General features: G+C 49.0%; 1 protein-coding gene across 3 annotated transcripts; it reads right to left on the reverse strand.

Annotated features, from left to right (window-relative positions):
• FAM107A (family with sequence similarity 107 member A) lies at positions 1 to 27,888 on the reverse strand. 3 transcript variants are annotated; one of them, XM_027640764.1, is made up of 6 exons: positions 27,667 to 27,888; positions 17,254 to 17,317; positions 7,497 to 7,671; positions 4,133 to 4,289; positions 2,893 to 3,033; positions 1 to 1,827 (listed from the first exon to the last, which is right to left on the reverse strand). In XM_027640764.1, exons 1-5 carry the CDS (start codon positions 27,688 to 27,690, stop codon positions 2,926 to 2,928), a joined length of 528 nt encoding a protein of 175 aa, XP_027496565.1. In that variant the 5' UTR covers positions 27,691 to 27,888; the 3' UTR covers positions 1 to 1,827; positions 2,893 to 2,925. The 3 variants fall into 3 exon arrangements, with proteins under 3 accessions (XP_027496565.1, XP_027496564.1, XP_027496566.1); XM_027640763.1 differs by having other exon boundaries at positions 1 to 3,033; positions 27,667 to 27,886; XM_027640765.1 differs by lacking the exons at positions 17,254 to 17,317; positions 27,667 to 27,888 and adding an exon at positions 15,840 to 16,370 and having other exon boundaries at positions 1 to 3,033.
• Positions 27,889 to 27,980: the final 92 nt, after the last annotated feature.

Consider the following 27,980-nt stretch of genomic DNA (forward strand, 5'->3'; position numbering starts at 1 on the left):
TTTGTATTGTTCATTAAGTTTATTTGGCTGTTGTTTGCTTGAATCCTTGGAGCTTTTTCAGTTCCTTGTGGAAAAGAGCAAAATATACAATCATTGTTTAGTTTATTTTTTCAGACTTGTCCACATTAAATAGCAAGTTAATTCAGTAGAGATGCAAGACATATAAATGTATAGTTTCATATAAATGTATAAACATCAACACAGAATAGAGACTATATACCACATAAGCAACATACACAGTGCAAAAAATTGTCTTCCATCAATACTCTGATCTTCTGAATATACCACGTTTATTCAGGAATGTGTTTTAGGGACATAGGGAGGAATTAATATAAAAGCAATAGAGACATGAAGATACCCCACAATATGGGGTCTTGGTGGGCAGCTGGGTCAGGGCTTTCTGCTGTCTCTCCACTGCTGGAAGGTTTTCTTGTGGTTCTGCTTGCTCAGCCTGAGTTAGGGCAGTCTGACCTGGCCTTCCCTTCCCTTTCCTTTCTGGATGCCTGCTGGAAATGACCCAGACACCCCTTAGCCACCATGCTGTGTGCAGCCCCACTCTGTGCTTGGTGGATACCACATCAAAGCGAGGCACCTTGATTTATTTTTCCCCCCAGGTAATATTTGCATGCTTAAGAAGAGCAGTTGAAAAATACTTCTATCCTTTTCATAGCTGACCTTACTGGATGGCTCCCACCCAAGGACTTGCATAAATGCCCCCATCCCAGCCCGAGTGAGCTGATAACACTGATTTCACTGGTGCATATGGAGTGACAGATTGCCTCTCCTGGAGTGCATTTCCATCTGTGGCAAAATTACAAATTAACTTGCTGAATTTTTTTGAGCTCTTTGATCAAGGTTACTTAATCTGTGCCATAACTCCTCACAAAACTCCAGCACAGTAATTCTGACTTGCTACTTATGCTGATGTTCTCTATGGAGTATCATGCAGCATTCTTTACAGCTATGTACAGGCATCCTTAGCAACACCTTTTTATCCTCAGAGAAATTTGACTTCTTTTTTTCCCCCCTGAAAAAATGGTTGATGCTGCTTATTCCTTATGGTTTTAATCATCACCTATATGAAAAGCTTCACAGTTGGAAAGAACGTAATAAAGCCTTTCAGGTCTTGCGTGAGCCATAGTGACAATATGCACCGGATTTCTGAAACAAAATCATGTTTAGAATAAGCATATGAGCAAGGGGCTTAAAAACTACAACAGAGACAGTGCCTTGACATGGGGTGTTCAAGGACTGAAGCTGAGTTAAGGGCTTTTATAGTCCAATCTGTCACAGAAACTCCATACCTGTATCACTGCTCTTGACATGTGATGTGGCTCAGATGTCTTACCCAAGCTGTCAAGTCGAGCAACAGCTCTCTGAAATGAAATACCCCACTGGATAAGGGAGACTAGGGAATGGATTAGCAACTTTTTGATAAATATGTGATAAATGCCTAGTTTCCCTTAATTTGTGTATGGATCCACTGAAGACGTGGATAGTAGATGTTGTTTAACCAGGTATTACCTTCCCAGCTGACGAGATCCACTGAGGCCATTCAAGGGCCAGTGTCCAAAGGCAGTCAGTGAGTTATGGTGTTCAGACTTTGTATCAGGGCTGATGTGAGAAGCAAGAAGATGAGATATTCCTGAAAGCACAATTTTAGCTCTGGGTGTGGATACCCCAGGGCATGAGGGGTACCCACCATAAGTGTGGCAGGCTCTGTCCATACATGGTGCAAATGCACCATCCACCTCAGCTTGGCTACACCAGGAACAAGAAGAGTTTCAGCTTTGCAAGGTGGCAACTGTAATGGGGCAGCTCTGACCTCTGGAAAAGGGGATTAGAAGCACTGACAAATAGTTTTGCGTCAGGACCTATGTTCCCCTGTATCCCATGTTGTCTACAGATACCAACTGCAAGCAGGGTGGTTAACAGGGCAGCCTGACACTGGTGTGACATCACCACATCACCCCTTCTCCATCACAGGACTCTTTCTATAGGTCCCTATGGTAGCACATATCTGGCTGCTGGGTGAGGGGCTGAAGCTCAGTAGTCCAGGGGCATGAAGCAGTTTGTCTGTCTGCTACATCCTCAGGGATCTTCTGCCTGGTCACTGCATGCTTCCATGGACAGCCATGCTGGAAACACCCAGCCTTTGCTTTCAGCACAGAGCATTTGCCTCCCACTTGGGGTGTTGATGGAACAGTCCAATGTATTTTCTGCCTGAGCGTGGAACTGCCTAAATAGCCACTTTCCAACAGGGTTGAAATGCAGTTTAAAGGTGCTTGTGAAAAACAGTTGCACCTGCCTGTGCTGCACTGGTATGAGCACACAGGTGCTGGTTTTTCTAATAGCACAGGTGTGCTGCTGGGACACACAGCCTCAGCTAGGCTTGACTCACACACTGGTGCAATACCAGTGACCCTTGGGAAAGCCATTACGGTCATCTGGGTTGTATTCAGTAATATACAAGTTGTCCCTTTTAGTTACTATGCCAGGTTTCCAGGAGGTTCTCCGCAGCTGCAGCTGCCCTCTTGTCACCTTGTGCATGGCAAGCCTGCCTCCAGGAAGAAGCAGGGGTCCCCCAAGCCTCCACAGACTTCCCTGGCTTAAATATTCGCTGTGTCCCTAGAGTTAACCAAGAGTTAGCCGGTGGTTAGAGTGCACCATGGTCTGGGGGGGAGAAAGAACATCATTATCTCTGCATCCACTTGTGTGAGTACTTCTTCAGTGAATACTGCACTTTTTCCACAGTGATTCCCTCCTGGGCTGGGAAAACCTTTTCTGTGCCTTCTACTGGAGCAAGTGTTAATAACCGTAAGTAGCCCCGTCAATGTGGCTGTGAACGTGCACCATGTACAGAGATGTCAGCGGGTGTGTGTTAGCACTGGCCTTGGTAGGATCCCTGCTGAGTTTTGGCAGAAGCTATGCTGCTTTCTCATCCCCTGTCACTGTTGAGGTTCTTCTCAGATTTTCCTTGACTTTAATGAATTCTGGTGCATGGTCTTCCTGCTTCTCCCGCTCTTTCTCCAGCTGTAAGAAAGAAGAGTCACTATGCATATGAAAGGACAAAAGGGCATCAGGTGCATTAAAACAGAGGGCTTCATTATTGATGGGTTCAGTTATTATTGCCCAAAGTTGAATGAGTGTGTAGTGCACATGTTGGGGCTCTCTTTTTCCAAATCATCACAGCAGACCTATATTCACCCTTAGTCTCTTTTTGTGTCCTACTGAAACATTAATTTCTTTTCTTTTTCCTCTAGGGAGGAACATCTCCATCACAAAAGCAGGGGAGGGGTTCACTTCAGACCTGGCATGGGGGAGGGAGGAGGAGGTTTTAATCCTTCCCAGCAAAGGAGGCCTGTGAGCCTGGGAAAAGCTCTCAGCAGTTGTTACTGTCTAAGGCAGAGTAAATCATTGTACTGCCTCACTTTTATGTGCTAAGTCTTTATGGATCTGCCCCTAAACCACCTTGTTTCATATTCCTGGTTCTTCTCTGAGAGTGCCAGACTTTGGTTTTCAAGTGATCACGACTTGACTGACATTATTATTGTGTTGTTAATTAAATAAACTGGTTTCATCCATTTGCAGTGCAAATACTGGCAAGCAGGACAGTGACTTTACTTTCAGTGGTAATGAGTATGCTCCCTGATTGCACTGTTTTGGGTGAGAGGGCAGGCATGGAGCACCTAGGGCCTGGCTGTGCTGCTGACAAGTGCACAGTGAATATTGCCTTCCCCAGGCATATTTTTGGCCAGGGTACATGTCAGGAACTGCACCCAAAAGCAGCCTCTCACACTACACCTCAGGGTTCTGAGCACCCCTTTAGTGGATGTTGCAGTGGCTTCCATGCTATTTAGGATGCTTCAAACTGGAAAACACACCCCAGGGACTCTGTGTCTGGGACCCAGAGGAGATCCAGGGCTAGTGGTGTGTGACAGGGGTTCTGGGTGGGGTGGTACAAATGTGGTGGACCCCACTTGGGGCAGCAGTGAAGGATGTACTGTAGCTCCTGGTTTTATGGAGGGGTAGCAACACTATACTTTGAGTTGAGCCTCAGCCAACCCATCTCCCCAGTGCCTTGTGTTGGATGGTTAGGATAACTCAGGGATGGCTGAAAGCTCAGTTCTACCTGATCCAGCCTCTGTTGCCTCTTTAATAGCTCTTTTTCAAAAGGAGACTGCAATTTCTTTGCCTCTTCCTCTTCCTTCTTCTGTTTGATGAGCAGATCTCGCCGTCGGTGTTCAAGCACCCGCTGCAGCTCTGGCTTGCTGTCCACGCCCAAACCTCTGTGGATAAAACACAGATAAATCAGGGTCAGAGTGCCTACACCCTGGGGAGTGACCAAATTGCCAGCCTGGCAACCCCAAAACTGTTCTCATTCCTAAATGGAAACATGGGAGACCTGGTCCACAAACCAGCCCTGGTCCACAGATCCATCAATAAGGTTTGGGGGTGTTAAAACACTTCAGGGATGGTGCCTTGGGCTGCCTGTCTGGGGCGGGCACAGTTTGCTGTCCCTGTATGGCGTGTGCGGTGCTGGACGTTCTGTGGATCCCATTGCACGGGGACACTACAGCTTTCTGTGTCAGATGTGGAAATGGGACCTTCCATTGGCTCCCGCTGTTGCTGGTTTTCGTGGTGGTCAGGTACGGATTCAGCTGCGTTGAAGACGTTTGAAATAATGACGATTTTTTTCCCACCAGCAGGGGTAGTCATTGGTCTGCAGTAATTGTCCTGGCAGCTCCTTTCCTTCCCGCGCATCCCGTCTGAAGCTTTGCTTCATCTGAAACCTTGCTTCGGAGCTGAGGGCTGGCAATGCCCCCGTTGACATGGATAGTTTGGATCAAGAGGCCAAAATTAAATGTCCTTTTCTCCTGGAAGCTGGAGGGTTTGGTGATGGTGCAGGTGCCTGGCTCCCCTTTGTTGCCTGAAGCATCTCAGGTGAATCCCTGTCCTGTGAGGGGTGGAATCATGGAAAAGGAGACATAGCAAGGCCATGCAGGCAGGGCATAGATACGTGGTAAAGAGATGGTAGAAATTCTCTGACCGAATTTCAGAAACCTCACACTTTGGATATTGCCATGGCTGAATTTAGACACTCAGATTTACCTCCTGCAGCTGACCCTGACCACCTTCCCACTGGCTTCTTCCCCACTGGAAGCATGTGAGTAATTGTGGATGGTGTTTGGTGTTCCTGTGGGTGAAGGTCTGTTTTGAGCCGAGGAGGGACCTCCCCATACCTGTGCTAAGGGCTTGCCCAGGGCATGGCAGGTTGGGGAGTGCTATTAATGCAAAATTCCTTCTCAGTATCGGGGGGGGGGGGGGGGGGGGGGGGGGGGGCTGGGGCTGGGGGGGGGGGGGGGGGGGGGGGGGGTGTCTCTGTTCACCAAAGGCTGGTTGGTTTTGGCTAAGGTTGTTTGAAAGCAGAGACATCAAACCTTGTGGGCTGAGGATTTCTGGGCAGGGTGGCAGGTACTGAGGTGGTACCTCACAGCACAAGAAACTGAACTGGCAGGCAGGAGAGAGAAACACTCTCCAGATGCAGCAACCCAAACTTCTGTTCTGTCACAATGTGGCTGAGGACCAGTGCTTGCATCCTTTCAGTGCCAGGTTTAATAATATTTCCGACTGTAATTTCTTTTGCTTTATGACAGGACAAACTTCACAGCAACATCAGTGAAGGCAATCCTAGCCTTGGCCCCAGAGCTTTTGTGATGGTTTTTCAAGGCAGGAACAACTTGGATGCTGCAAAATTGCTTTTCCCAAGGCTTGAGAGAAGGCAAACCTGCCTTGGCTTGCTGGAGACGCACCATGCCTGTGGATTTGTTACTATTCTTTGATTTAATCAGCCAGTGTTGTTAGTGCCCAGAGGTGTTGACTAAGATAAGGGTTTTGTTGCACAAGCTGCTGATTTGAGTTGCTTCTCCCTGCTGCTTGAGGGGAAAAAAACAACCAAAGCAGAAACAGGAGCAAGTCATAGATCCTTCTCTCTCTCCTTCTCCCCTCTCTCCCTCTACAGTAACATGTAGCAGGAAGCAAAACTGGTGGATTTGAGAGTGACAGGAAACCAGCAACGATGAGTTATTGTTTCCAGTAGGGTTTGTTTCACATACTTGCTAAAATATAGCTGGGAGGTCAAATCCAAACCAGTTTTAAACTGAGGCATGAGGGGGGTCAGGGTGTGCAGGATGGCTGCGGTGGAGCTGCCTCCTGCCAGTACCTGATGGCACATGTGGATGTAACAGTGGCAGGCACAGAATTGGAATAATAAAGAGAGATGATGTACTTTGTGTTTGCCAGTGTGAAGTCCAGCTCAGTCTGATGCCATGGGATCTGCACCCCATCTGCTGCCATTCACCTCTGCAGCTTCTGTTGCAGGGCTTTCCTGTTTCTTTGTTCCATCATGGGTAGACTGGATCAATGTTCTTTGAGATCAAAGCCAATGCTGGTGGGTGACCCTTTAAACTGAGCAGTATCACTAGGGAGGAGATGGTCACTCTCAAGCCAGAGAGTTTTAAAAATATCTGGCTGGTATAGTTACCTCTGCCTTGATGCCAGAGAATGGTCCCTGTAATTCTTCTGATTCTGGGAAAATCAAATCAAACTCAAGCCCAGCAAGTGCCAGTATTGATTAATGCACCCCACTGGCAGGCTTGATTGTTCCCTGAATTAATATACGTGTCTGGTTCTCGAGATGACTGCAGTCCTTCAGAACAGAGGCTGTGCTCCTTTTAATTAGGCGGCCAAAGAGCTCTTGTGTCAGGGTATTTCAGGGCATTCGAAAAATGTCAATATAAAGCCAGCAGATTTCTTGCTGTGCTTAAAAGCCTCTGAGCTGAATATGATTTTATTGCACTGATGTTCAGACAGTTGCTGTAAAGGAATGATATGGTCTTAGGTTCTCAGTCCTTGGTGTGATTTTCCCGATGTTGTATCTGCACCTCCAAAAAGTTAAGTTGCAGTGGTGAGGTAGGAAGTCAGGAATATGAATTCTAGCCTGTTTTTACCCACTTGTTATTTAGGGAATCAGTGATTAGCCTTCTCCTTATACAGATGATCTCACCCCAGTGCTCCCCTAGCTTTCAATGGCTCATTCCAGCCTGCACTTCTTCCTGCCTCTGGGTTGACCTTCAAGCACACAGGAGTGATGTACATTGCTGGGGACTTTGCAAGTCAGTGGTGGAGACAGAATAACCAGAAAACCTTCATGTAACACCAAGAGTGGGGCTCTAGGGATGCCTTGCATCTTCCAGTGCCTGTGGCTCTGAAAAGTGCCAGCTGATACTTCAGCATGGCAGAGCAGGGGCTTTCTGTTCTGCTTTTGTTTTAAAAGAAACTGTCACATCAGAGAAAAGAAGAAGGGTCTGTGGCAAGTTTTATGTTTACAAGTGAAGGGATTTATCGTGCTCTGTGCACCTGTGCCTCAGCTCCTGAGCTCCGATGGCTCAGCACCTCTTGGATTGTTCCAGTGGTGGACTGTTACCTCGTCTTACCTTTTGTGGTTCATCAGCAGCTCTCTGTGCAGCTCTTGATGGCTTTTCGAGGCTTTTACAGGATTTAGGAGCTTTTTAGGTTTGATGAGGTCTGGGTTTCCATCTATGTAATCTGGGTGAGTCAGGATATTCCCACCATCTGGTCTCTCCCGTTGTATTTCAGTGTACATCGATGCTGGAAGAATAGAGAGGTGTTTGCATGAGGAGTCTCACCCTGCTTGGTGTGGGAACCCACTGGAGCTCTCCTCCCCTGGGCAAGACAGAGGAGAAGAGCTGGTGCCTGTCCCAGCTGCTTGACACCGTGTCAGTGTCTGAGTGCACGTGCCTTCGTGTGCTGGTGCAGGTTTTTTAGAGGTTTTAAAAAATGTTCCCTTTGTGTTGTTGATAAGACACATATTAATTAGATCACTAAAATTACTTGCCAGCCACTCGCTTCAGTGGTTGCAGCATTTAGTGCCAAGGATTAATTAATGAAAGATAGGTCTGACTAAAACAGGAAGCAGCCATGGATGTGGGCTGTGCTGAGCTGCTGCTTTGGGTGTCCTGGCTGTGTCTGTCCGTCCCTTGACACAAGAGGATGCTGTGGGATTTGAAGGGTTTCTGAAACACTGGCTTGAGGAAGTGCTGCTGCATCTGAAACCTCTTGACAAGGAAAGATTTTGCTGATATCCTGCTGACCAGGATCGAGCCCCGTGCCAAGAAAAGCACCATTCGCCCAGGCAGTCTGGGATCATGCTGTAATAATTTGTATGTTGGATGTAAGAACAAGAGCCTCCTGTTTTGGAAGGGATGGCAGCTTGGATTTCAGGCAAACCGCAGGACATGCTCACTGTTGGTGTTTTCCAAGTGCTTTGCATTTTCTCTTTACAAAAACCCCTATACAAAGTGAGTGCAAAGCACAAGTTATAAGACAAACTGCATGTGGTGGGCTGTGTCTTTAAATGCAGAGCACAGTAGATCTGCCTCCAATTATTCAATGTACGGTCTAATCAGGGGCTCAGAAAGAGCAATTTATTCCTGGCTATTCACTTGAACAATTTGGAAGTTTACCAGTAGGAACAAAAAGTCCCAGGAAAAGGGTGTAGGCAGCTTTAGGTCTTGAAATGTCTCATTATTAAAGTATTTTTTGGGGCCTAGGATGAAGTTATATGGGTTGATGGAGCTGCAAGGAAAACAGTTGTTCAGTAATGCTGCCTCTTTCTCTTATTTCAGTCTCGTATATAAAAGGAATAAACCCTTTTTAAAAGAGAAATCAATAAAAAAAGGCAAGAGAAAGCAGACTAGGTCATTCTTTCATAGTCAGTTAAGTACTTATTAAATGTGAAGTGGATTGCAATCAAATGGGATTGTGTAAGGAATAATACTGCTGAAGAAATGATTCAATATCAAACAGCTTCTCATTGTGACCAGTGCCCTACTGCTTTGGGAACAAAAGAAAACAAATCAGAGCTCATTACAGGAGTGTAATTGGGGTGAATAGTTCGGTACATATTTAAAGTGCCCCTGGAAGCTGGAATCAGTGATTTTTTTGTATCAAATTATTTTCCTCTAGGGTCACACATCACTGCTGGCAGAAGGGAAGGTGGCATGACTTGATGTTTGGTGGCAAGTGCCAGGCTGACTGAAACCCCTACAGGGCTGGACTCCTCAGGCTGAAACTGGGGGCTCAGCGTTGCCTTCCAGAGAAATGCACAGACTGAAGAACAGCCAAGGGTTAAGGAAGCACAATTTCATGGCTAATTCTTGTTAGATGAAAGCCAGGTTTTGAGCAATGAGAAAAACATATCAGATTTTCACTGGGATAAAATTGCTTTGTTTTTTTTCTTGTACTTCTCCCCTTTTTTCTCTTTCTTTTTTCACAGAAGAGGCAATCAAAAGACAAGGAAGGAAGGTACAAAAGCACAGGTTTGTTTTGGCGTGAATGAAACGGTTGAGCTCCTATTTCAAATGGCAAAGCTATGTCTTCATTCTTCAAACAAAAAGTCTCTCCACGGAGTAACTTAAATAAAATGCCAGGTGTTTTTAATGGAAACACTGTTTTTGGACAGCTATACTAATGGACTAACCTCAATGCCACTGTATCATCCCACTGCCCTTTCTGGCTGTTCCTGTGCTGTCGTTTAGTCCAGAGCTGCCTCCAGTGACACAGATGCCCACACTGGCTTGTGTGCTGAGTACCAAATCCTGACACATGTCAGGAGAAGGGCTGGGGCATATCCATCTTGGATTTGTCCATCTTAAATCCACCTGTTGTGCTTTGCTAGGGGATGATGCAGCAAGCAGCAAGCGTGGAAGGATTACACAGCCAGCCAAGCTTGAAGGACCAGCCTGGATGCTGTAAATGGCTGAAACTCAAGTGACTTTGGTATTGGTTTCTGGACTGAGAAGCTCTCATGTCCTGTTGCTGAGCTATGCCAGCTCTTGGGGCACTGGGGCAGTACTTTTACTTATAAAGTACTGTTTTCCCCCTGCCTCCATGAATGGAGTTTGGGTTTCCTTTTGCAACTCAAGAGTGGGAGTCCCTTCTCCCCTTCCCCAAGATCCAGATCCTGAGTGATTCACTTGAGGTAGGCTGTCCCCATATCCACATAGGTCTAACACTCAGCGGTGTACAACCCCATGGCACAGTGTCATCCAGTCCTTCAGTCTGGTCTTGTGATGTTTTCCTCAGACACCCAGGATGATCAGAGAAGGGCCCCCCTTCCATCTTGAGGGATCCTCTGCTTATGCAGCATTTTGGGGGAGCACTCTGGAGGTTTTGAAGGGGCTAACGGGGTTATTTTCAGGCTGCAGCAGTCTAATGTTGCGTGGCCGAGGCTTGCAAAGAAGCAGCAATTTATCAGTCTATTTATTGAAGGCAGATGGGGAACTTTTCCCTGAAACTAGTACAACTTAAGAAAAAAACTAGGAAGAGAGGAGTGGGAGGAACTGAAATGGACTGGAAGCACTTCTGGCCAGGCACTGTTAAACCAGCGTGCAAAAGTCCTCACCAGGAGTGCAATTTGCCTGAACAATACTGCGGGGGCCAGGACACAGCAGGTAGCTCTGTGCTTGGTTTTCATTTTGCTAGATGTGCCTAGGAGTGTGCAGACACCTACCTTGAGGTTTGGCTTCCAGTGGGTGTCTGTACTGCTGCCCTGGGGACAAAGTCAAAGTCCTGACTGGGACTGGAAGGAGCCTCGAACCTCACTACAAGAATAGCACTTTAAACCTTCAGAAGCCCTCAATCTGGAACAATTCAAGGAAAGTCTTTGCGTTGAGCAGAAAAAGAAAAATGAGAATATAAAGATATTGGTGTACCCGAAACACAGCTAGGGGTTATGCTGGGAGTAAGGGCAGGGCATCCTTTTTCCTGCAGGTTGGCAAATAGGGACCCAGTGCAAAACGTTTCTCAGGGAGTAGATCTATCATCTTCAAGACCTGATGTAATTCTTGTCCATGTAAGGGGAGACAGACTGCTATCATGCTGCTTTTTGTCATTATTTATGGTGCTGGAGGTGTAAATCAAGCCAGGTCTCTGCAGTGGATTTACAGCAGGGTGTCTCTTTTTGCATGATTCAGATGTAGATCAATGAACAAGGCTCTGCTTTGGCACCTGCCTGGCCACCATCATAAATCAGCAAAAGATGTTGGACATTTTTATATTGTTCTTGGCAAGATATAACCAAAAAAATACATGTGAATGTTAATATCTTCTGCTGTAGTCAGAAAGACAGTGTGACCTTTTAAATAGGTCTGCTTTGGAGTGTTGCTTGTAAAAAGTAACTCTGTTTTCTTCAACACATTCAGCCTTTTGCTTACTTTTAGATATTTTCCCTTCCCTCATTTCTGGAAGCCTGAGGCTTTCTAAAGAAGGTGTGTTTCCAGTTTCTTTTCTGTTAGTAAAAAGCAAGACTGGCAGGATGAGGATGCCAGGGACCCTGGCAGAAAGTTAGGCTTCACATGTGGAGTTATGTCCTCTCTCAACTGTATTTGTGAAATGAGCTCCCAACCTTGATTAGTTTTCTAGGAGACCCTATAGGGAATTTTCAGCATCTTTGATGTGGCCCAGAGACCAGCCACCTTCCTGCCCCAGGGTGTGGGACTGGCTGGAGGACAAAACCAACATTTTAATATCTTGGTCTGTTCTGACCTAAAGCAAAGCCCAAATTCCTGCTCAGACTGCCTGGAAATGCTTATAAATCCCCCAATTCCTGAGAGAGTTGCACTAAAATCATCAGTCTGAAACCCGGGGCAAATTGTTTTCACTTGTGATTATGCTCAGCCCTAATCTTTTTGAGGAACAGGATAGCAGGCAGCTCTGGTGCAACATTAAATGCCTTTGAATTTTGCAAATATATATTAAATAGACTCTACTAGGGGCATAACACGAGATATGTTGCTTGGGGTGCTGAGTGACTTTTGTGCGGCCCAGGGCAAGGAGAAAGGTTTTAGCCTGCTCCTGGAAAGGAGGAGGAAGAGGAGGAGGAGGAGAAGTGGAGGGCTGGCTCATGCACAGGGTTTGGCCTGGCCAGAGCTGAGCTACACTTCCCTTTGCAGATGCTGCTTTTTGGTTTTCCCTCCCTTGGAGGAGATGCCCTTCACAGAGCATTTATTTAGGATTAAGCAACTTGTCTCTCAGTGGTGGGTTGCCCTCTGCATCAGAACTGTGTGCTGCTCCTTGCGCTGCCTCTGGCAGCCTGCTCTACTGTCCTGTTGGAATGGAAATAATCCCCAGGAATGTTAAGAGGATTAACAGTCCTGGAAAGGGCAGGTAACCTGAGGGGTGCAACTCTGCTTACGGCTGTCTACATGGCTACAGCTGTTCTTTACAAGGGGAAAACCTTCAGAGGCTGGAAACAAAATTAATCCATAGATGTTGGGTTTAGGAAGCTGTAGGGTGCAGGTCTGGGCTCCTGCCCAGCACCTCTTTGCTTGCACTTGTGTAGAAGAATGGATGGTACAGCAGGACACCAGCTGCTTTTTGCAGGTTTTCATGTGAAATGCCTTCTCTCCCTGACTTTTGTTTTGCCAAGCTCTCCTTGACATCCTGCCTCCTGTGACATGGCCTGCACATCCCTCCACACTTGTCCATGCCACCTGCATCCTTAACCTGCAAAGCTCTCAATGCTGCCTTTTGCAGCATAGGTCAGTGTTCAGCTTTGGCTGAAATCTAGAAAGCAAACGTAGCTCACAGTGTTTTATTTCTGCTGTCTGTGTCATTTGAGAACTGATTTTCCAGTTAGAGCATCTTAGGAGAGATTTGCCGGTAGGGCCAGATGATGACCAAACTGCTCTTGTCAAAAATACTGTATGGGCATCCCTTTCTGGGCAGAGAATGGGCTTCTGTGAAATGCCACCCCCATAAAAACAGTCAGAAGGCATTTTTTGGGAATGGGATCCATACTCAGAGGACATTGCCATCTGTAATTCTGGGAGACCCTTTTACTTGGTAGAAGGAATGAGACTGGGCAAAAACCTCAGGGACATCCAGGGTCAGAGCTGTGAATCTGGGTTTGTAAAACCAGTGACCCAAGAGACTGCTTTGTGGGCAGAAATGATCACTTAAAACTGTGGTTACAGGGAAGAATTTCTGGTTTTCTGGATTCCCGAGATTTATTAATGAATGTGTCTTTTTTAAAGGACCAAGAGATTAATGAAGCACTGCTGAAAGCAGCTGGTCATACATGTCCTGCAAGTCAGGTGGCTGCAAAACCAACACATCAGGACGGGTCAGCAGAGCGAGTTTAAAGCTATTTACACAAGCAGCCTGAGAAATAACGTGAGTTTCTGACACATTTAAAAGTTAACAAACTTGTAACTGCAGTTCATGGGGAGGAAACCTTCCCTTTTCTGGGCTATAGACCCTGATAGCATCGGCTCCCTGAGGAGCCTTCCTTTCCCTGCAGTGAGGGTGCCATCCCTCACAGCCCTCTTGGGAAGGCTGAGAGGAATGGGGCCTGTCCTCACTCCTTGCAATGGTTTGCATGTGCAGGTGGAGGTGTGTGGGATCTTTAAACTGGCCTCTGTTACTTTTAAGCACTGGCACACCTCTACCTGTTAACCAGACGTTCACTTTTTTTTCACTTTAGGGTATGTCAATGTGTCTGTCAATGCATTTCCAATGTCTGGAGCCAGAGTTTGGCTCTACACCTTTTCCTGTGAGAGTGTAATGTCAGACAAGGTCATGCTGTATGTTAAGTCCTACAAAGAATGAAGCTGAAAGTTTGTCTTTTGTTTTGGATTCTTCAATTGATGACATTTTCTGATTTGCATAACTTTTCTAGTGTTAGTTAATTGTATTTTAGAAACACAGAATAGCTGGGTTGGCAACGTGGGGCAGGGAAAGAATTGCATGTTGGTCTCTGAAAGCCCCAAAGTTTTGTGTGTTGGAAGCATCTTTCAGGTGTTTATCTGCGTGGTCAGTGGGTTCAGGGCATAGTGAGGCACCCAGGTGCCAGCTTGGGTGAGTCAGATGTGGGTGCTGCACAATAGGGAGGCTCACAGTGCCTGGACACCCTTTGGTGGGTGAGTCGCTGCAGCTGAGCCCACAAAATATGCCCTATCACCCCAGCTAATCCATGTGCTGCTGTTACACAGCCGATCCCAGAACAAAATACCTGTAATTCACATTAGCTTAATGACTGCTGTGGCTTACTGCCCTGGTGATGGATGATGATGATGAGGTTAATAGTGGTTATGATGATAATAATAATAATAATAATAATGTGAGGCTAAAGATTGACAGATGCTAACCACTACCCTCCCTGGGTGAGATGGCACCAGCTCCCATCCTCACTGTGATTTTCCTCTGCTCCTGCCGTGCCGGCAGCTCAGGAGCACCTCATACCGATGGACCTGGCACACTCCCCCCTGCTTGTCACCAGGCGACCGTATCACCGATAAATGATACGCGTGCTCTGGGAAGGAGGCAAAGAGCCTTTGTCTGCTTTTAATCTATAGTTTTAAATAATTAAGCAAGGCTAATTCTGGTATTTATAATGCAATAGGGTGAGTGTAACTCGATGTGGCTGCCGTGGGAAGCAGTTCCCAGCTATCAGGTGGCTGCCTCGGGGCAGCAGGCGCGCACAGCCCGGGTCCCCTCACCTTCACTCAGCCCTGACGGTCAGGAATAAACCCCACGAGGTCACGGGGTCAGAAAGAGAGAGAAAACCCTAATGGAAATGTAAAACAGGGCTGGGGGAACACATCCCTGCAGCTCCCAGCACCGCTGCCACATGTCAACACTGTTCCTACCTCTGCCTCTCTTCTGAGTGCATGCTGGGGATGAGGTCTCTCACCAGTACAGCCCATGTTCACCAGTACAGTCTGAGCTTCCCACCAGTATAGCCAGTGTTCTCCCACTATTTTAGCCAGTCTCCCCAGTTCAACCCCAGTGCTCCAAGTCCTGCTTACCCTTGCAGAGTCCCGTGCCAGCACCGCAGACCCCAGGGCCAGAGTCCCCCAGTTACACCAGCACCAGAGGGCACAGAGTGGGTGCTGGGCTCAGCCCGAGCTGCCCATGTGTCACCACCTGCAGTCACCTCAAAGGTAAAGAACTGTAGATGTCATCATGGTCACTGAGCTTTGCACTCATGCACGTGTATTTGGAAGAGAGAAATCTCATCACGTTTGAGGCTTGCTGGGCTCTTTGGGGTGTAGAAGTTACTGGCTGGAAATGCTTGTGCTGTCAGGTAGCAGCAAGTGCCCCTTTGCTGTCAGGCTGGTTAATCATTTCATTTAATTACCTTGGACTGTGATAAGCAAAGATAGAAAGGCTCAGATCTCACTCTGTTAGCAATCACCAAGACATCCCATGCCTTTTACAAGCGGCATGTGGAGCACTTGTTCAGTTTTGTTAGGCAGTGGCAGATGCTCAGCAGTCCTTCTTGACAATCATAAACTTACTTTTAATCTCTCATCAAATATTTGCTCTGTGCATTTGCCTGCCTATGACAGGCATGCACACCAATCAGTAATGAATACTTTAAGGTAGTTCAAAGGTATTCTGTTAAATACGGAGAAAATCCTCCCACGTTGATTTGCAGGCATTGTAGTAGCCCCCTGTCCAGCCCAATGCCTCTCCAAGAAGAAGGTTTGAATCGCAGCATGGGTTTACAAAGGGAACTTCTTGCAGGATATGTTTGGAAAGGCAGAAGCAAAAGGTGCAGCTTCTCAAACAGCTACTGAAGTATTAAAGTAACATGATATGTCAAATAAAATTAAAACAGGGTCCCAAGTCACCTATGCATAAACATGTATGCAGTGCAGAGCAATCCCATGGGGCTCAGCAGCCCATCCCATAGGAGGGAGAAGCAGAGAAGTGGGGATCCCCCGGGGCAGTTCGGGGGGCCCTGAGCTTACCTGATTTCCTCAGCGTGGCCCTGGGAAGCCCAGGGGGCAGGTGCTGCCCCGCACCCCACGACATGGGGCTGTGGGGGCTGAGGCTGCCGCTGCTGCCTGGCTGCACTTGTGACTTTTGGCTGGGTCCGAAGAAGCTGTCTGGCTACTGCCAGGTCTCTGCAGTGGGAGCCTGGGCGGGAGGTCACGTGGAGGTGGCTGCTGCACCGATGCTCCCTCCTCGCTGCTCTTGCCACCTCGCAAGGACCCCACTGAGGGCTGGAGCTCAGCTGGCAGCAGCCGGTGGCCTTGCTCACTCCTCAGTGCTGGTCCCAGAGGTCCCTCTGCAAACTTGTTCCCTTTGCTCTTTGTTGCCAGATGATGTTTTCCCAGGACGGATGAACAAACGAATCACTCTTTCTCCCCAAAGCAAACAGCTCTGTGTGTGCCCAGGCACCCGAGCTGCCCGCTCGGCACAGCCGCTGCTGCTGGTGGAGAGGTCGTGTCCCTGCTCCACGGAGGATGATTTCTCCTCAACGTGCCTTAACCACTCTCCTGGAGAAATCAGATCGCCCCAGAGGAAGCCGCACGCCCACTCTGTTTAGCAACCACTGCAACAGCCAAGCCGGCACCAGGGCAACCGCTCGAGTTATCGTGATTATTCCCTGGCATGTTGCAACACCCTGTCATCAACCAACTGCTGCACGGCCCAGGGGAGCAGCTGCCGCACCCCAGGGGTAGGGGCTGCAAGAGGGAGAAGCAGCCCCTGCATGGGGTCATGGGTATCCTGGTGGCATCAGAGCTGTGTGATGCCACTTCATCGCTGCCCCAGGTCTCCTCCAGCTGAGATGCAGCCCTTGCTTGAATTGGGCTTCTTGTTCCCATCCTTGCTGTGGCTGGAGGTACCATGTTGGCTGTGAATTGCCACAGCCTGGGAAACCAGAGGCTACAAAACTGAGGGAGGAGAAGCAACCACCCCAGCAGCTCCTTTTGGCTCTTAGGTGGATGCTGTGGTCCACTTCTGCCCAGGTTGCCCAGTGCCAGCCTGCAGATGCCCAATGTCCCAGTCCCAGGAGGGTCAGGATGGAGCACAGCCAGAGGAAGGCATAAGGATAGCTGGGGGGGCGCTGCTGAGGTGGACAGGCACCTTCACACACTGCGGCATCCATGGTCTGTCTCAACCACGTCCTGGCCAGACACTCCTGGCCCCATGAAAGACTGGAGAAAGAGGCCAGGCTGCCAATGGACTACAGGGGTGCTCTTTCACTTATTTTTACATCTCCACAATTTCCTCCTCTCGGTGTCCCAGTATTTTCCCCTGTTCCAGCCATGTTTCTCAGCAAAGGTCTCAGCAGAACCAAGTGTGAGCAGAAGCCCCAGTCCCTCCCAGTTCACCTCCAAAGCTCTGTGTGGGGCAGCACAGGCTGCCAGCACTCACCTGAACCATCACTCCCTGGCTTCTTGCTCCCACTTGGACTCTTGGACTGAAGGGAATATTCTTTCTGGAAGAAAAGACAAGAGAGGAGTGGGAAAAAACTGTACAGATATTGCTGTATTACAGGAGATGAAACATAGGAGGCGTTGCTGGTCCTTTGCTACTAGAGACTAAAAAAATTATTATTCTTTTTAACCTCCTGACCAGGAGCTGTTAAATTTAATTGACATGGGGCATCAGATGCAGGAGACAAGAGGCAGGCTGGTCCACATTCTGCTGTGTGTGGTGTGTGTCCCTGTGCTTGTGTGAGCACAATCAACCAGACCTGTCCAGCCATGCGATAAATGAGGGCAGGGTTTGGCAGACCCCATGCAGCTTTTGCCTCTAAAGCAAACCTGTGGTGAAGGAGAGGCTTTTAAGTGGGAAGGTTGTGCAGTTTTTCTGCTCAAACTGCAACCTGCCTCACAGCCCATGTGTGCCTCAAAAGCTTTTTGTGGCCAAGCAGACTCCCCTCATGTCACCAGTTGCCCCATGGCCCTGATTGCTCATTGCACACTCCAAAAATACCATTTGGTACCTTGAATGGAAAAAGAAATCTATACACATCTGTACTACTCCCCTTGGATCACCTTTGAACAGGCTTTGGCTCTGTGAATTTGCTGGAGATGTGTCAAAGGGAGAAAAGAGCATCAATTTAAACCCACTTTGAGCTCTGAGGTAAGAGTGGTTATTGCTGGTGGATGTGGGAATGGAAACCATCAACACCTGCTTTTGACTGAGTAAAACAAATCAGAAAAAGGCCAGCTAAATTTTCTGGATATACTTCTGTTGGATCTGCCCTGGTGCCTGATGAGTTGCACACTGGGCTCCTCTCTGCAGGAAAGTGAGTTGTGGGGTGTTTAGGACCTTCTATCCTAAACCAAAGGACTTTTCATGGCAAAGCTCTTTTTCTGGGAGCTCCTTGCTGAACAATTATCTTTACTATCTGAATTAGTTAGTAATCTCACCCTGTGCTCCTGTGTCTTTGGGATTAACAAAAAGCCTTTGTATTGCCCCTGTAGCTCCCTGAAGGTTACTGTGTGAGGGTGGTTGATTGCTGGGTGATATTTATTTGGAGTGGCTCCTGCAGACAAGGAGTTGCATCAGTCACCAACTGCTCCCATGTTTCTAATGAGTGCTGGGAAGACAAAAGACCACAGCAGGGCCCTTGTTACTGGGGCTGTACATTAGATTGACTTTTAGCTGCTAAGTTACTGTGCTAGTGATTTTGGCTGCTGGCTGTCGTCTCTTTAGCCAGTTACTGTAGTACCAGGAGCTTTATGGTGTGGACATATCCCCTCTGTATTAAAACAGCCCAGACATGTCAAATGGGTGCCCAACACCAACAGTGACTCTTCCAGGGATGTGTAATGCTGATGCAAATACAATGACAGTGAGATAACGCTGCCGCCGGGATGGGCTCGCTGTCTGCCTGACTGAAGGGCCTCCATGCAACTGTGAGTGACAGAGCAGACAGCTCTGCCTGGTCCTTCCTGCCTGGATCTTTATTAAATCTCTGTGCTCAGCACAGGGTTGGGAGTGCAGCATTGCTGCCAGTCAGGCTTCTGGTCTACAGGCAAAATTTTGGCTCTGCTAACCCGGGGCTGGACTTGAGGCAGACATTGTTTTACCTCCTGCTGCAGGGAGGTTCTAGAGGCTGGTTAAACATTTCCTCTGCTGGGTTAATGCTAGATGTTGGCTGAGGTGCTGCTTGTGGTGGTGGGGACTGGTTTGGCAGCCCAACCTTCCCTCCCACCCTGTGTGCCCCAGCCCCCAACACAAACTCCGTGCAATCCCATTACAACCTAAGAAGTCGTGCTGGTTGCACTGTGGTGGTGACCTTGGTGCTGGCCAAGCCAAGGCAGGGGTTGTTTGGGCTGGTCAGAGCTATACTGGGTCTCTGATACTGTGTCACCTCTGTGGCACAGTGTGTCTGGTGACAACTCCTGCTAATCTCCACTTGAGCCATTAGTGTGTTTGCAGAGCAGGACAGCTCCTTGCACCTCCCAGGCTCACATGGGCAGTTAATGATTGCCCAGATGATGGAGACTTTTACCTGCTCCTCATGGGACAAAGCGGGGTATGGGACTCTGTCCTCAGACAGCTGGGCAGGGGAACAGGTACCACAGGAGTCAGAGGGCTAAATTTATCACAGTACAAAGGGCTCAGATGGGGAGGGTGTTGCAGTAAATGGGCAGAAAATGCCGGCTATTTCCCCAAACCTCTTGTTTCCATGTGAAAATCACTTCTGTGTGCAGTGCAACTGCATATTGCGAGGAGTAAGAAGTAATAATAAAATCTAGCATCAGATGGTAACACTGTATCCCTCTACAGGACAGTTCTGGAGTCATTGCTGATGGGAGCAGGTACCACTTCCAATTTGCAGCCAAGATCTTCCTGTGTGGGATCCCCATCCTGCTTTGACCCTGTCAGTGAGGACACCCACCACTTGAGCTGGAATTAGCCTGGTGATTAAATGGGTTAAATGCCACAAAGCAACACAAAGTGTAAATAGAAAGTAGTCCCATGTTTTGCTTCTAAAGTAACACAGTAACACTGTTCTGTGTTACTCCCAAACATCCTGGACACCACGATATCCCAGCAGGACTCTTCCTGGCCCTGATTGATGCACAGCAAAGAGCTCCTGCAGCAAATATCTGGAGGCAGTTTTACAGGTGTAGGCTGCTTTGAACCACCGTTTCTAATCAACATCTTCATCCCTGGCTCCTTGCTCAGGGGGTGCAACTTAAAGCCAACCGCCCTGTGTAAACCATTAATCAGTGTTTGTTACTTGTCCCACGTGTGGGTGCTCTAATATTTATTTGCAGAACAATTGATAGTAATTTTGAACCATGTTTGTGTTCTGATGAAAGCAGGGAAATGAGCCATCAATGTGGTCAGAGCATGAGCCATGGAAAGGGTGATGAAGATGGCTTCTGGCAGGTTCAGATCAATACAGGTGTCATTAAAGTGCAGTATCAGAGCACCTATATTGTATCTGTAGCCAAAGTCTGAGGAAATAAATTAGGCAAGAAATTTTGGCAATCAGATCATGGTGATAAAGATGTTTTGAAGTGGGCAAAATGCCACCCATGCTGAGAACTGATGTGACTTTCCCACAGACCTGGTTTTGGGGGGGAGATGCCATTAACAGGGTTGGAAGTTGCTCTACCTATTTTAGGAGTAGGTGGGCTCAAAGAACTGCTTTGTCCTTAAGGTGCTGTAGCAGCTGCTGACATCAGTGAACATCAATGAACACATCCATCGATTAAAATAGTGTTATTGCTTAACCCAGAGGCTTTGAAAGGAGTTGTCATGACCTGGAACAAGCCATTGATGGTTGACAGATCGAAGCCAGCATTTCTGTGTGTGATGAAGCCACAAAACGTGCGATTTAGAGGTTATCCCAATTGTACTCTACCTCTGTTTTCAATTAGCCCCAAATACCCTCTTGCTGCTCCTGGTACTCTGTATAAAAACATCTCTTATATGCTCCTGGATGCTGAGATACCATCTAAGCTGCTGCTCAAATTTCCTGTGTTATTACTGAATTCTGGTCTATCTGTGCTTATTTGCAGCAGCTGGGACTGATCCAGAGACTTCAATGAAATCATCCACTGGAAAGAACTTTGGAGGATTAGTAAGACTTTTTCCCATCTATGATGTCAAAGCACAAAAATCTATCAGCTTGATTGTTTTGCTTCAAAGTCCTGCAATGTGAGGTGTTGAGGTTTATTTGATTCGGCAAGCTGGTGCACATGTTTGCTGGGATGACACCGTCTTTTTGTCAAGGAGAAACAGAGAGAATCACCAGCATGCCCCAACGCCTCATACTGCTGCTGATTCCCTGATGGCCGTGGTCAATTAAGTGCTGCAGTTTGGATGAATTTCTGGAATTTCTTGAGGGCTAGGAGAGGCAGTATAACACCCTGCTCCCTCCAGAGCTGGCAGACTAGACCTTGTCTTCCTTGTGGAGGTCACGACATAGCTTCTGTCGGGGCTGTTGTGAGAAACTGCCTGTTCCTCTCTCTTGCAGAGGCAGAGCAATGTAGTTTGGGAGGGTTACTCCCTGATGGGGAGCTTGACTGTGCACATTCCTCTCTCCCAGTTCATTATGGGACACTGTTATTTTGGCAGGTTTCACAACCAGGACTGGCAGGCACCCAGGAGTCAGTGTCCAGGCACATCCCAGCATTCCTGAGCCAGCAGCTATGAAATCTGCTGCCACAGTGCTGCCCTTGTCATGGGAAGGGTCTTGGCAGGGTTCTGAACCACCACAGCATCCAGTACTTGCCTCAGCCCAGCCTCACTGCTCCCTGTCCTGGGTTGCTGGATGCTCAGCCACCCGTGTCCAGCCCTCTGTGCACACCTGCCCTGGGGGGAGCTGGTTTTTCAAGAGAAGCTGTGAGCTTGTATTACTCCTGTTTCCTGGCCACAACCATAGCTGATTTCACTATTGTATTGCAAAGGACTCTAAGAAATATCAAGTTATTGGTGTAACATTTCATTACTGGTCTTTTGACCTCTACAAGTCTGCAGCCTGTCTCAGACTGAAGTGAAGCTGAGGGTAGATGCTTGTGGCCACTCTCACAAGAGCAATCAGCAGCTTCAAAGATTTTTTTGACTACATCAGTTTGTAAATTAGGCTTACAGAAGGAGAGGGAGCTCTCAGTCTGGCTGTGGGGCCAGGCTGACATTCCTGCACCTCCTGCTCTTGGGGAGCACCAGCCAGGTGGCCACTTTCCTGCCTGGTCGAGTAGAAAATTGCAAATGCTTCAAATAGTGCTTAGTGTTATTTTATTCGTAAAGAAAACACAATTTGACACAGATGAGTGCCGTGCTGACCTCTGCCTGTCTTTGTCGCCAATGCCACTCCCCTCCCAAATCTCTGTGGCCCCAGAAGGCAAGCACAGCCCTCCTGTGGCCGTGAAAGCTGGCAAATCGAGTCCCATTTCACTGACTGTCCAGAAAAAAGGACAAAATAAACTAGAGCAGGGAGGCAGCAGCATGGGAATGGGGGCTTGCTGGAGCCCCACTGAACTCCCCACTGCAGCTGAGCAAATGCTGCTCCCCTGCTGCTCCCCAGTGCACGCCCGGGGAGGTGCAATACGACACAGCAAAAAATTTCCTGCAGATTAATGAAAGCAATCAGTGATAGGGCTTAGCCCCATGGCAGCCGTTGCACAAGGTTCATTTGTCAGCATTCAAGCTGACGGCAAAGCCAAACATCCCTCTGCGAAGGGCACGGGGAGGCTCTCGGCACAAACCGGAGCAGCGCATCCGTCCATCAGTGTGGTGCCGAAGGACCTGCTGTTCTCCTGTATTCTGAAGGAAATTCTCACCTGCAGTTCAGTGCATTTTAACTTGGTCCCCTCTGCAAAGTATGGAGCACACAACACCTCTGCATGCCAGGGCAAAGCCAAATTGCTGCCCTGCTCTCTATTGGCAATACCTATATCTCCCACCTCAGTGTTGTCAGCAGCAGTTAAGCTGTTGCTATGGATAAACCATTTTTACCTGTCTCAGGAGCTTATTCTTACCCTGTGCTGGAGGTGTGGTACCACTGATGAAAGTGAAAGACTGCTCTACTGTTTCTGGGGATGCAGCTGACTGCAGAGGAAGAGCATCAGTCACTGGCACAAAAGGGCTCCAGCAGTTTTGAAGTGAATTGTTGTCATGTTGCAGAGAGACCATTAAGACACCCTAAAGTGCTTGAAGAATGTTGTTTTGCAAAAAATGAGGCTTTTGCCACATGATTAATAGGGACTATATTTATTTCTGGTACAGTGCCATGCTGTCCTAGAGCTGCCAGGCTGCAGTGGCATCATCACTCCATTTCACAACTGGGGACCATATGTAAGTGGCCAAGGATAGAGCTGCCATCAGCATTCTACTCTTCTGACAGCACCTTGCTGAGCTCTTTACTTGCCCATGGTTACTAAAATAGCTCCTTAGCTTGTAAAAATGGGGTTTGTGAAAAGTAAGGGCAGAAATGCCCCATCAGCCCCAGGCACTTCTGGTAACAAGCTCTCAGGGCAGAATGGTGTGGTCTGTTCCCTGTGAGCAGCATGTGCCACCTGAGTCCTGTGCAGAGGAGACCCCAAAGGGAAGAGGCCAAAAGAGAGGAGGTTTGGCAGTTATGTGGGATAAGATGCCACCTTCCAGGCTGAAAATGCCACCATGGGCTGCAAATGGAGATGGCAGCGAGGGAAGAGGTGAAGCATCCCTGTTATTGCAGGGTTCACGAGGAGGCAGCAGATGCCACTTAAACAAGACCCCCAGGAGCAGAGTGAAGCAGTGAAGCCTTTAATTACTTTAATCCATTTTTATCTGTGGACTGCTGAGCCATCCCAGAGCCAGCAGCTGCAGCATTTCCCATGCAATGATCTTGGTCTCCCAATGAGCACATTGTGCACCTCCCTTCAGTTTGAACCCTCTCCGTGGCTTCCTTGCAACAGGAAACATTGGCCAGTGCTGGAAAACCTCTGTCTTTGCTCTGGAGGGGCTGGCATCATGCTCCTCTGAGTCCTACCCCACACCCTCATCCACAGATCAAACCCCTGTGCCCCAGCTTGTCATGCACAGACTGGTGAGATGTGCTTGGTCGCCTTCCTGGCACAGAGGCTGCATGTCCCTCACTGTGCATCCCCACGCTGCTTCAGGGCAGAGTCAGCTGCTGGAGCTGGTGTGGGTACCATGGAGCTGACCTTGCACTGTGCTGAAGGGTGCAGCACATCAGCTGCTGACCCAGCGCAGCTGCAGAAGCAGCAGAGCAGGTTGGGGAAGGCTCACTCTGTCCAAATTAGTTCCCTATCTGCACTGAGCCCATATGAGCTCTCTCAGGACTGAAATGTCAGCCTTTCTGGAGGCAGAGAGTGGGTTATGTTAGGTGTTGGAGGTGGTTTACTAGTGCTGTCTGGGTACTCGCGGTGGATGGGTAAGAAATAAAGCTGTGGTCTCATTCCAGGAGCTAGAGCAGCCCCAATACAAAGAATTTGGCTTCTGAGGTCTGGGATGCCACAGCATTTTATTCTACTTTGAAAGTTACAAAAGCCCAGATCAGTGTCTCTGCTTAGAGTCCTCACGTCATCACCTGTGGGATTCTAAAGGGTTGAAGAAGAGGAAGGCAAGAGGCAGGTTAAAGTCACCTAAGAGAGCTTCTATGGAGGTTTTGGGACTAGTCCTGACCCAGCTCTCCCACTCTGAGCTGTGTGCTATGTCAGACAGATGAGAAGACTTACAGGTGTTTGCTGCAAAGGAATGTTTTAGGACTTGCTTTTCATTCTGGATCTGAGGGGTTCATTTTTGTAGCCTTCACCTCCCTTATTGCATGTGAATAATATGTGTGATCACTGGTGAGAAAAAGAAGTCCTGAAGTGTGTTGGTGGAGGAACTTGCCAGAAGCCAAAGTTGCTCTGAAAAGGGGCTCTGCTCTGGACCAGCAGTGCTGGGGTGGCTGAGGGACATGGTGCATGTCCTGTGCCACCTCCCTTGTGCCCTGAAAAGATGGGTGGATGAAAGGCCAGAGAGTATGTCCCATCTGAGCTGGGACACAGGCTAAAACAGGGGCCAGGCTGTGGGGATACCCTCCCTAGTGGGGTAAGTTGTGTTTGTGTGGAAATCCCACCAGCAGCTCCCAGAAATGCTTGTCCAGTCCTGCAATGCTCAGATGGAGAAGTTTTAAAGGATGTTCTCAAACCCCTGTTTTCAGCATGGGCAGCCAGGTACTGTGGTTGCCTGAACAAGCAGAGCCTCTCTCCCCGGCACTGGCGTGCCGCCCCTTGTTGTTCTAAACCAGCCACAGAGCAAAGCTCCCCGCTCAGCAGCAGGGCTAATCTGGGCTCATCTGACATTAGTGTAAACTGACACTCTTGGGAATTTGGGGACAGAAAACTTTCCCTGGGGAAACAGCCACTATGCAAACCCTGCCTTGAGAATGCAGCGGGGAGGTGCAGGTGCCTGGAAACCACCTCCTCCACTGCTGGGGGGGCTGGGAGCATCTGCCCTGGCACCCTGGGGAGCTGCTGCTGGGGAGGCTGCACTTGCAGGGTTATTTGAAGGGGGTTTGCTGAGGTTAGAGGGATGTCAGCCACACTCCTGTCCCCAGTGGGGCTGATGCCCTGCAGAGCAGAGGAACTGGCAGGGAATCAGCACCAGCTCTGCAGCACCCCTGAACCAGCCCCCTGCAAAGTCCTTCCCTTCACTTCAAGCACAGGGTATCCCAGTAAGGGTCTGTGTCTTGCTGGAGTCCTGCTGTTGGCTTGGGCCCGCAGGACACTGGTGATACCAGAACAGGTTTTCTGGGAGTAGATGCAGCCTTTGAAAGTAGAAATGTCCTTGGAGCCATGTTGGCAGCCTTTCTGGTGCCTTTTGTTGTGGAGCTGGGGATTGTGTTGCACTCCACAATCCACTACTGTAATCCCCTTGGAGTCCTGTTCTGTTTTAAGCTTAAACGGGGTGCAGCTGAGACTGCTAATGCAGGTGGTGCTGGCGAAGGGTGCAGAGCTTTCATTCTGCTTCGTGCTCCCCTGCAGGTCCTCTATGGGCTGTAGCTGATGGATGGGGTCATGCCTGCCAGGTCCCTGTGTCCTGAGCTGTGCTGATTCTGCAAGGGCTGGGGGAAGGAGAGTTTTCCTGCCTATCACCCGGACCCAAGCTGGTCCTCAGGAGGGCTGGATCCTGCTTTCATGCCCATCCTAGAAAGGCAGCAGAAGAAGCTGTCTTGTTTTCATCCCCCATCAGCATCAGCCTAAGGGTAAAGCACTGACCCAGGAGCTGCCAGTCAGACATCCCTGCTTGGTGCCAGCTGGGCAGTGGCACAGGCTTTTGTCAACCCAGGCAACATTTGGGAGGCTGAAATGGGAGTGACATCTCTGACCTTTTGGTACCCATGAAAATAAAACTGTCTCAGAGCTTTTTGGAGCTTCCAGCAAGCTGGTGTGACGGGAGAGCCCGAGATCCCGGCAGTGTTTCAAAGCCAGGCCATTCAGTGCCGGGCTGCAGTGGGATCATGGTGTTTCAGAGAGAGGGAACAGTCAGGAAAGCTGTCCAAAAGCCGTCTGGTCTGGTAGTCAGGAGGCTGGCATGGACTGCTTTGTATGCAGCAGGGCTTAACCGGGTGGCGCTGAGCCAAGCCTGACCTAACCAGCTTATTTCCCTGCTTCCAGTAATGCCTGTACAAATGCGCCGGGGCCTGAAGGTCACAGCCACGTGAGCAGGGGTCTAGGGATTAGCTGTGGGCAGAGCATGGCTTCTCCTGGGTGTGTTTTTGTAGCCCTGAGCCCTGGGAATGGCCATGGCTGGAGTCAGTGTGGCATTGGCACCTTGGATGGGTGTTGGAGAGGCAGGGGGCTGACTGGGAGTGGCACCTCCTGTACCTGGCACTTCTCGGAAGTCCAGAAAAATAGGTAAATGTTTACTAGTCCCATTTCACCTCTAATTTTCCTTCTGGATGTTGGTCACACTGGCCAGTGGGTTGCTTTTTTGCATGTTTTCCCTGCAAGAGTGTCTATCTCTAGTTTTGGAAGAAAGTCCAGCAAGTTTGCAAAATTCTGCAAGGCACCTGGTTTGGAGGTGCCCCCACCTCTGAAGGCCACAGTCATGCTCAGCTGAGCATGAAAGGTCCCTCCTGCAGCAAAGGGCCAGGGCTGTCCTCATTCCAGTAGAAGTTACGGACCTAGTGTGGTGCACAAGTGCATTTCTCTTAGAGCTGGGAGATGAGCTATGGAAGTCTAATTCCAGATCAGGGCATCATGACTGAATGGTGATGATGCATCTCTAGGCACTGATGTCATCAGCCATGAAAGCAAAATGACATCTAACAGCATCCTTAGCACAACCATCTCTAGCTGCCTCCACAGAGCTCTGACTTCATAAAACTCTGTTTCTATTTGGAGCTGTTTGACTGCTCTCCCTTGGGGATTTGGAGCAGAGGGAGATACATGTGGGTGCTGTGGTACCTGACCCAGCTCCTCCCTGTCCTGGGAGGGAGCTGGCAGCAATTCCCAGGCCAAGAAACACTCAGGGCTTGTTCTGTAGTGCACCACTGGGAGACAGCCTGCAAGGTTGTCTGACACATTCGGAACAAACCTGATGTTTCTCCCCAGAAAAGTCAAACTTTGTCCTATTGCAATGCTCTGATCCCCTCCTTGCTGTCCTGAAAAGCCCAGCAGGCCCCGGTGCTGAGCCCATTAGATGGAATTACTTAATCCGGCCCTGACGAGTGGCACCCACACCCAGGAGCGGGTCCCTTCCCCTCTAATCCCTCGCTACCATCAGCCGCCTTAGCACGCGCGGGGCAAAACAAGCACCACGTGAGCAGATGGTGCCTTCTCCATCCTCCCACCACCACAGCCCTGCATAAAACTGCCCCGTTACCTTCTTGCCGTGAGACGCCCCCATGGTCGGGTGTGTTGGCTGCGCTCCACTCTCCGGGGTGTGGGACCGGCCAGCTCTCTGTGGTCACGGCTCCGTTACTCCCGGGGGGATAGGCAGCCGTGCAGCTCCCGGCCCCTCGGCGGCTGCTCCGGGGAGACGTGGGTGAAATCCAGCCTGTCTGTGGTGGGGTCGGGCGGGAAAGCTTGCTTTTCCTCCCTTCTTCCAGCACGTGGAGAACTCATTTTCTTCATGCACCTAAAGGCTGGCTCGCACCCAGGCTCTGCCCGGGCACAAAGGCAGCTTTCATGCTGTGG

Source organism: Corapipo altera, unplaced genomic scaffold (genome assembly GCF_003945725.1).
Source record: "Corapipo altera isolate COAL_440 unplaced genomic scaffold, ASM394572v1 55, whole genome shotgun sequence".
NCBI classification, from domain to species: Eukaryota; Metazoa; Chordata; class Aves; order Passeriformes; family Pipridae; genus Corapipo; species Corapipo altera.

Bases quoted from the DNA above. Each gene is read 5' to 3' on its own strand.
- FAM107A (XM_027640764.1), bottom strand. From the start codon at position 27,690: ATGGGGGCGTCTCACGGCAAGAAG. The intron at 7,672-17,253 runs GTGAGTGCTGGC...CTATTCTTCCAG, and splicing joins GCCAGGGAGTGATGGTTCAG to CATCGATGTACACTGAAATA. The intron at 3,034-4,132 runs GTAGAACTGAGC...TCTTTCTTACAG, and splicing joins GGCAACAGAGGCTGGATCAG to CTGGAGAAAGAGCGGGAGAA.